The sequence below is a fragment of the Phaethon lepturus genome, unplaced genomic scaffold, assembly GCF_000687285.1.
Source record: "Phaethon lepturus isolate BGI_N335 unplaced genomic scaffold, ASM68728v1 scaffold52770, whole genome shotgun sequence".
NCBI lineage: Eukaryota > Metazoa > Chordata > Aves > Phaethontiformes > Phaethontidae > Phaethon > Phaethon lepturus.
This window is the reverse complement of record NW_010515132.1, coordinates 18,426-27,879: the sequence shown is the minus strand read 5'-3', so window position 1 is coordinate 27,879 and position 9,454 is coordinate 18,426. Positions and strand designations below refer to the sequence as shown.

General features: G+C 43.4%; 1 protein-coding gene across 1 annotated transcript in view; it reads left to right on the top strand.

Annotated features, from left to right (window-relative positions):
• The first annotated feature begins 2,446 nt into the window (after positions 1–2,446).
• Positions 2,447–9,454, top strand: part of LOC104626957 (homeobox protein cut-like 1) — a 23,874-nt gene continuing 16,866 nt past the window's right edge. The window contains exon 1 of the mRNA XM_010295012.1: positions 2,447–2,546. Coding sequence (XP_010293314.1) covers positions 2,447–2,546 — 100 coding nt within the window. The remainder of the gene's footprint in view (positions 2,547–9,454) is intronic.

The following is a 9,454-nucleotide window of genomic DNA, read 5'->3' as shown; positions in this document are numbered from 1 at the left end:
TAGCTACGGGTGCGTTTTATGTTTGTTTCTCTCTTTTACCCCTCTGGAACGTGGGTCCTAAAAATAGCGCAAGTTTGAACTGGCAGATGTTTCATTTGTCCTTTACGAGAGGACCAAAATTAGCCTCTCATTTGGCACCTAAATAAAGCAGTTTAACTGCCTTTATGCGAACTTTGCAATTACTGTCTATTGAAGTTGCAACATCTTGTTGTGTTGGTATTATGTAAGCAATACCAGCACCTAAAAAGCCACCAGACCTTGAAAGAGAGAGGATGAAGAACGAGCCCAACTGTTTTGCTTTGGGTTTTTTTTTTAGTTGTTCTGATCTGAGGCAGGTGGGTTTTTTCCTAATGAAGGTTTCATTTAAAAGGGAAAAAAAAATTTAAAAAAGCAAAAGTAACTTAGAAATGCTCAGAGCGCTGTCTATTGTAAAGGTAAAAAAAAAAAAATCTAATAAAAGGACAGCAATGGTTTCTCTTAATTTCCAGAGAAAAATCTGCACAGAATGCCTGAAGCTGGGTTAGCAATGGGACTCCCCAGGGGCAACAGAAAGATGTTATAATCAATTACCACATCATAACACTGATGTATGATAATTACTGAGTGTTCCTCCTGAGATAGTGCAGCATTTGGCTGGGATGCGGCTCTTTCATGGTCCACTGCCTGATTAATATGCAAATAATAGGCTGATTGCATGATGAATGCAGAAAATGAGTTCGCTGATAACGTGAGCACCGAAGCGGGAAGATGATAAATTACTTTTACTGACTGTCCTACATTAAGTACCCTTTCTCAACAATTTTATCACAAATTAAGTAAAGCAGTATGGAGAGATTATGAGGATGTGTAAAATAATGTACCTTAATAGCTTTTATAATATTGTTGCATACAATGTAAATGTCATTTTGTTTCAGTACTTCAGCCAGTGCTCCTCCCGAAGAGGAGTGCATTTAGTGTGGCGGGGTTCAGGGTCGCTCCTCTCCGACTGCTTTCTTCTAAGACGAAGAACAACCCACCGTGCTGGGGATGTTAGGTAGGACTTCTCTACGGCGGAAGGCGGGCAGTCGTTAGCCTCGGATCCATCCCGGCTGTATCTTGCCCGTAGCAAAAGAATGTCCGCATTGTTCGGGGGGGAGATATATTTAAAGGTAGCGCACATAGGCATTCTGCCTCATGCTCTTGTCTGGAGCAGACAAGAGGTTAAAACCTCAAAGGAGGACATAGAAATACCTTCACACTCAGGCTTACGACAGAGGAGCACAACAAACGATCATAAACATGGTAACGCGTTAAAGTTAGTCTCTAGTCACAAGGTCAGCAAGTCAACAAAGACACCATAAACTGCAGCAGAACCTCTAAAAGCTCTCGCTCTATTTTCCAAAAGGTATTGCGCACCCATTTATTTTGATTATTCTAAGAATATAGCTGTGGGGTTGTGGCATCTTGATTGATTGCTTTCAGGACATACTGGTTTTAATATTCAGAAAGTCCTTAACAAAGCTTCTGCACACAAGCTGTTTTAATAATAAGGTTATTGAAGATATTTTCCAGCAGTTACTTCTAAATATTGACTTCTGACTAAGTCAGAAATTAAAATCTGATTTCTTTTTAGAAAGGGTTTTTTAATTGTTTGAAGGTGATACGTAAAAACAAAAAAAAAATCATTCAACACTCTTCAGTGCAAAGACCCTACTTCTGGCTCAAGAAGCTATGTGTGAGAGGGGGGCATTTGAGGAGATGCTCCCTCCGTGCTTGCTGTGTTTGTTCACCTCTTCTGTAGACATCTGCTTTTGGCCAGTGAGACCGGGCGAGGATTTGGGGCGTTGGCCTGACCTGAGCATTGCTCTGATGTTTCTGAGTGTGTTTCTACTACCAGCTAACAAGAATTCTTAAGTTGTTTGGGGTTTTTTTAATTAATTTGTTGTAAAATAGCCCATAAAATCTTGGCTATGTAGAAATCTCATGCTTCCCATTTCAAAAGTGTGTCTTAATGCTGTTTATTTGGAAGTTTTATCAGGCGGTGCGGTTGTGTCAGGCATTGGTGTGTCTATTCCAAAGTCCAGTAGATCTCAGTGCAACTTTTAATTGTAATGGATTAACTCCAGTTGTATCTTTCTGCACAAGATTCTGGACATCCTGGATGTTCAGGGTGCCTTTCATAGTGACCTGTACTCCCCACCCGAGCCCATCCATGCCGCAGAGGACAGCCAAGTACCAGAGTCCTCCTAATTCAGTAGAAGTTTGATGATTCGGGTTTATGCAGCCTTACAGTTGTCCAGCGCTCTGTCACTTAGCCGTTCCTCCTGTAGCAGCACCTGGATTTGCCTCCCCGCGTCCAGGCGCAGCGTGGTGCATGTATCGTGCAGAACAGAACTTTTCAGCTCTTGAGGCATTTTGCGTCGGTGGGGCACGGCACGCCTCTCCAAGAGTGATAAGGCTCTGGCCGATGCCGGGTGTGGGCTCAGGAGACGTGTGTGAAGGGCTGCAGAGCGTTCACCAGCCAGGGCATTCGGTGATGCCTTCCTGCAGCGGCCAGAGAAAGAGGGGTGAGACCCAACTGATGGCACTGGCATACTCCACGTGGCAAAGGCTTAAGAGGCAGGCACAGGGAGGAAGATCTGACCCGGTCGAAGCTTGTGAGCCGAGCAGGACGATCCCCTGCCCTGGTTCCTCACCGCACGCTATCCAGACTGAGCAGACATAGATCACGCAGCAGCTAGACATGCCTCTGCTTGGTTTTAAAGTTGGTCGGATGGCCCTGGGCACAGGGTGTTCTTCAGTTGTCGTTCCGCGAGCAACATTTAACTCAGAAGGCTGCACTAGGACTTTCCTCATTATGCTGACACTGGGGCTGGCATGAAAAAACAGCCTTTTGCTAATGGGCTTGCAATGCAAATCAGGTCAGGAAAGAGATCCAGATTCCTGTTCTTAATCCCTTACACCCGTACTGTGTTGCAGGTGTGTGGCAGCAGCTATTTTTCAAATCTGGTTCACAGCTTTGGTTCCCCCAACCACTTGGAACAGCACAATTGTGGTTCAGTGTCAGGCAACAACAGAGGTAAAGGATGGAGCCAGGACAGGAATGCCTTAAACTGATGTGTTGCCAGTTCTTGGCTATGAGAAGTCACAGTCTTAACGTGGGTTTGGGCACAATAATGGGATTTCCAAGGCTGGCTGAGGCAGTTGTGGTTGTGCATTCATTGAACGGAGAAACGGTCACCCAACTTCTCTAAGTACTTTCAAATGTCCAGCTGAAAATCTCTCTTCGTGAGTCTATTGCCAGCTCCCATCTTACTTGCTCTTTTCTGAACTTCGTCTGATTTCTCCTTCTGGTTTCCAGAATGGCCGAAAACACTTCTTAATAAAGTGCAAAGCTGATACAATTATCAGAAATGTAACATAAAATTGCAGCAATACCTTGTAATCCTTTAACAATACTCAGAAGCAGGTTCTTTCAAGTACTTCTAACATTTACCCTGATCGTTCAGATAGTTTCATGCGCTTCTGTCACCTAACATATATGCAGAATGGGGACTTTTATTTTTAGTATTGCCCCAGTGATTTCAGAGTTAACCGAAGCTGGTTTGCTCCCCTTTCAGTGCAGACACGCACACATCTGCACGCTTCCCTAAAGGGGTTTTCTTTTGATCCCTCGCCCCATCCACATAAAATTTCCCTCTGAGCCAAGACCCGAAATAACATTTTCCCCAAAGTTAGAACGTTTGTGAAACAAAATCTGCATGGTTGTAGTGGAAATCTATAATCATAACTATAGCAAGTGCCTGCAACTATAACTGCACGTACCTATACACACTTTACATCATTATATACGCACACAGTAGGGAGGTTTGTATCCTCCCTACATATAACTGGGGGAGTTTATAACTGGAGGGAGGATCATATTTTCATAAGCCGCATCAATTTGCAAATTGTGAATAGGCAAGGTTCACTCACTTAAAGTAAATCCACCAAAGCCACTACCTGGGAGAAAGCGTTCAGCTTTCATGCGTATTTTCTTTTAATTAGTCAAAGAGGGATGTATTGCAGTGCAGTTCCACAAATGCTGATCAGAGTTACTACGTAGTGCAAACTTGCACTGCAGCACAGTTAGCCAGGAGAGATGTTACGGTGCTTTAGGAGACTCTGCAAAGACAGCCAGGGCTAAAGGTAAAATCAGCTGGAAGGTCGGAGAAAAAATAAAAAATCCCTCTGAAATTTTCCGAGCCTGGGAAGCAGAATAACGCGGTTGTCCTGAGGATGTTGCCACCGCTCAGCTGTGTGATCAGGTCCTCATTCTCAGGACAACGTACACCGGTTTTAGGTCTACAAATTGGATAGAATGGGCAGCCTAATCATCAGGGGAGAACAGAAACTAATCCAGTCCCAGGATGAGACACTCTGATCTCGGGCAACCTGCCAGGTCTGCTGTTGTCCATTAACTCATCTGCACGAGGAGGTAAATGCAGGCCCTGAAGTAGCAAATGCTCTTTTTAAGAGGTTGCAGAGAAATCTCCTGTCCACATTTGTCTGCTTTCATCTTCCCCACTAATTTGCCGTAACGGGGATGAGCAGAGCACGGGATGCCTCGCTGCCTGCCCGCTCCGCCGTGCGCAGGACGTGGCGGTTCTCGCTGTTCCTCGATAAGGAACTTTGAATTTGACTAGTTTGGCACGAACCTGAAGCCCGAGCTTTGGACGTTACGAGAAGTGGTACATCAAACCAAGCGCCGGTTAAATCATGTTTGGGTTCTTGTCGGAATGTCACAGAGTACCCTGTCATTTTGTTTTAGCAACTTGTCCTTCCAAATGTGCAGTTCGCCTTATGGCATGCCAGCAGTAAAAATGTCACTTACAATAATTACTTTTTGGTGAAAATGCTTGCTGACTTCCTACCTTCAAGCTGTTTTTTACACAGTGGGGAGATAATAAGAAATGACTTTATCCTGACTGCTCAAATGAACACTAAATGGAATTTAGGTTATTATTACTGCAGATAGAGGACTCTGTATTGAAATTTAAATAGCGGATCAGATAATTTTCAGAGACAAATCTCTGTAGTTTATAGTGGATCTGCTTTTTCAGTCCAGTTCGCTCTGAAACTTAAGGCAGCTGTTGTCTGCCTGCTGTCTTTATAATATTTTTCATAATCCTTTTAGAGGCCCCTGAATACCTTCTGTGTTTTGCATGGTATTCCCCAACTTCGCCGTGTTTTGTACCTCGTTCCCCATGAGTCCTTTTGCAGCTTATTAGCTAAGCTTGTGTTAGCAGCAAAGGTTGGGCAGTTTATTCTCCCTGAGCCGCAGAAGTACAGAGTGCTCTTCACAGGCAGGTGAGTATGCTGGAAGGAGAGGCTCGGTGCGTTGAGCTTGTGTTCTATGCTTGTGAATTCAGATGCTCTTGTTCAAATCTCCGCTCTCGAGTTTCTGATTTACAAGTGGATGTAAAGTCCGTTTGCTGCCACGACTGTAGGAGTTGAGGCAGCATCTGAGCAAAAGTGGCAAACCAGCTCTCAAAGTGCATACAAGAAATTCCACTGGAGGAATCTGCCCGTGCTGGCAGACAGCGGCGTGATGCCTCTGGGACTGGTGAAACCGTATCCGTGTCTCAACGCTGCTCCGTCATCTAAATACCTCTGTTGAGGGGGATGCATCTGGGACCGGTGTCAGGTCACGTAAACATCCATGATTTTCTGGGGAGGTTGTAGCAGGCGTCGCCCGCAAGTCTTTGCATCTGAGGTGTCCTGAAGTGTGTGGTGGATCTGAGCTATACCGCTGCTTTTGTATGGAGAGCCGTGTTCGATTACTTCCCGTGGTCAGAAGAGGTCCCGTACGTCACAAAAATGGTCCTTCTTGACCAGTGCCAGCAGTTCTGCAGAATATAATTTGCTGTCTGTGACTGCTGAGTTTGTGGAGCGGAGCGGGTGATCCTCGGGCGTGCACCGGTCTGCAGGAGCGGAGCCCAGCGCAGCCTGCGGTTCGTTACACCCTATAGGGATTTTGTCACATTACGGTGGTAGAACGTGATCAGACCTCGTAGAGGAACGTGTCAGGCTGATACTGTGTTGGGGGAAGAGTTTCCAGGCAATTTGCAGGCCACCGGTGGGATAATCATAGTCCAAAATGTTCTACAGCCAGTGTTTAAGCAGTTCAGGACCCAGGATCCAGTACTGGGGACCTGACCCCAGCACGGAGCTGGAGAAGAATAAGAAAATCTAATGTTAAGTTCAGGACAACTGCCCTAACCCATGAACTGAGACTGGAACTCTGTTTTCAGACTTTCTCACATTTTCCAAAGCACCGTCATGATAGAAGCTTTGGAGAAGGTGTAGAGGATGGATGGGACCAAAGTATGACTTGGCTTCATCCATTGGGCTAAGGAACGCAAGACCACAAAAGGTTTTCTGTGTTCACATAATTAAGGCAAGGTCCGTTTGTTACGGTTCTCAATGAGTTTTGTAAAATGCTTAGACAGACCCTAGTTCTGTGTGCTAAATTGTTTGCAAAGTTTGTTTAGTTTCTTAACTGGTAACTGCTAAGGGGTGGGGAGGGGAGTGGGCAAGCTGTGATGGCAGTCTGGGGTTTTGTTGGTAAGATGGTCATTCAAGCAGCGATTTTATATTGGGAAAATAGTATTTGGAAAGAAAACAGCAGGTATTTGTATAATGTTGACTTTGTTTCCATTCGTTTATATATCTTCATTTTAGATTATGCATCCCTCTCTAGTACTGTAATAGGAAAAAACAAAACTGAAGAACTTCCTAACTTAAGAATAAGGACCGTGTGTTCTGCCAGGACTGGTGTGTTCCCAAGTCCGGTGCTCTGGCGTTCGCAAACTGCATCAGATGTATTTATCTTTATGAAGACATATTTGCCTTCAGAGGCTTGAATGCTCTCCTTCACTGTACGGTCGTAGCTCTCTCAGCTGTTTCATCAACTGCGAATGGTGGTGTTTCAGTTGTGTCCATGTTTTAGCTATGAATGGAGGCCAATTGCACTTGCCAAATATTTCAGATTGCTGGCCCATTCATGCAGACATCACTTCCTAGTACTTGATTTGCATTTGATTATTATTTTCTATGCTGCAGATTTGAATGTGCTTTTAAAAATTGGTTGGAAGTGCCTAACTTCCCTATACCCCGTATCCTGAATGAATAATATAAAATTGCACGGTAGAGCCTTTGCCCTTTCATGACTCAGTTATACTTGCAGCTTTAGAAGATTTGGATCACTTATTTATGGTGTATTTGAATGTTTAATGATGTTTGTCGACAGTTTCCTGATCATTTAAAGTTGTCATGTTAAACTGATGCGTCTTCGTCACATGCTCAGGACCTGATGGACATCATCTTTGAACCAAGCTAGTTTGGGGAGATCCTCTTTGTTCGAGATCTTTCTCCCATCCTCTGCAAAGCACGGGGCATGGCTCGCTTCTCTGGAAAAGACTAGAAAAACTCCTCGGTTCTGCAGTGACCTCATCACTGGTGATGCTCTCCATCTCTCCAGCTCTTTCCTTCTAGCACCTTATTTTTGAAGGCTTGGGGCTTTTGCTTCAGGTTTTAAACTGGATACAGGCTGGTGGAAAGCAAAATGTAACACCCCTTTGGAATAGCACAGTTTATCTGGAATTTATTAAATTTTAACTTCGTCGATAAACGGTGCCCACGGGGTTGATTGCAGGTTGTGCATGATGGCATACCCACAGCCTACTGTAATGCAGTTTTACACTTGTGTTGACAAAATGATCTCTTCCTCACTAAAACATGTAAATGTTCGGTGAACATCACTCGTCCACTCATAAGAAATCGGTTCGCTCTTAAGTTAGTGCTTTTCTTCAGTGAAAGTGAAGTCTGGGGTTAAAAAAGCAGAACACACTTTAAAGAAATAAGCTTTCAATGTGTTATTTCCATTGGAAATGTTCAGTTGCTGCTTTTGAAATATTAATATGCATTTTTCAGATGTCCTGAATTTGGTTTTTTTGTCCTGTGAGGAACTTGAGAGGAATGAATACAGACAAATTATTTCATAAAACATGCGAAATGGATTGACAGTTAAATCTGTAATAGTGAATACATTCCATTTTCCCCTTTGTTCTGTCAGCAGTCACTTGTACTCTAAACATCTATTTAATTTTTTAAGTCGATTAACGGGAAATGTTTGCATTATTTGATTGTTGAATTGACTTTTCCAAATAATGGATCTTTTCCTCAAATATTTATGCGATCTTGAAAATGTTTTTCCATAAGGGAAAAATGCTAAAAATGAATGGGGAACATATTTTGAGTTATTTGTAGTATATGCGCATAATGCCTCATCTGAAATCCGTGTACACCTGCCTTTCGGGGGGCGGGGGGAAGCAGTTTGTCATCTGTACTGCCTTCCAAAATTAGATTCAGATAATCCTACCTTTCTGAGTAAATAAGCAGCAGATTGGTCTTAAAAATGAAATTCAAGTAAGCTCTTGGTGTGTGATATAAAATATAAATAAGCTAATATGTGAGCAACATAGAGCGTTTCGGTGATAGATGATAATATAGATTACCTTTGTTGTTTACATAATTAGGCTGGGCAGGGAAAGGAGAGGGAGAAAGAAGCATTAGTAAATGCTTTTGTTTAGTCCTGTGTGGTTGTGGGGTTTTTTATTTTGGATTTTTTCTGCGCTCCATGTGCGCATGTGGTTTGCAGTGCACGGGTGAGGAATTGTATAGGAAATTCGCAGCTGCTCTAGTTATTCAGTAAGATTTGTATAAGCTGGCACAAGGGACAAAATTAGAGGGAACTTGAACGAGCGCCGTGCAGTTTATTAGCTTGGCAGCCATAATTTTGACCTTGCTGTGGGTTAAAGGACACAGACCTGAGAAGAAATCTGTTTATCATGTAGGGAATTCGTGCCATCCCTGACAGTGTACAGTGAACAAGATGGATGATCTGCCAAATTGGTCCCTCGCATGGGTGAATCAGGGCAAATTTACAGTACGATTCCTTTGCTGCTCCTGATACAAAAATAACATTTGCTGGGTTTTATATTCAGTTGTATCATGACCTAGGGTGAGCAGAGAAAAGAAATAAGATTTGTAGGATCCCTGTTGCCTTCAAGATTTAGATGCACTTCGCTTTCTTTTTGTGTCTGCCTGGTTTGCATCTTTCATAAAACATAAGGAAAAAGCCCAGTTGCTTGGTTTGCGAGAGCAGCTTGATGGAAGTGTGTCGGGGAACCTCTCTTAACTGCAGCATCGGGAATGCTTCTCTTGCCTTAAACAACACAATCACACTCTGCACCCTCTTCCATTTGAACCCTGCTTTTACTTATGTGGAATTTTCCTTTAGCATTTAGGATATGTTTCGGTGCTGAAACACGAGCTGCGTGTTCTGTAATGATTCGACAGTATTCTGGATAACAAAGCAACAAACTTGAAAAATAGTGATATTTGCTATTAGGCATCGCCGTGGTAGTGACAG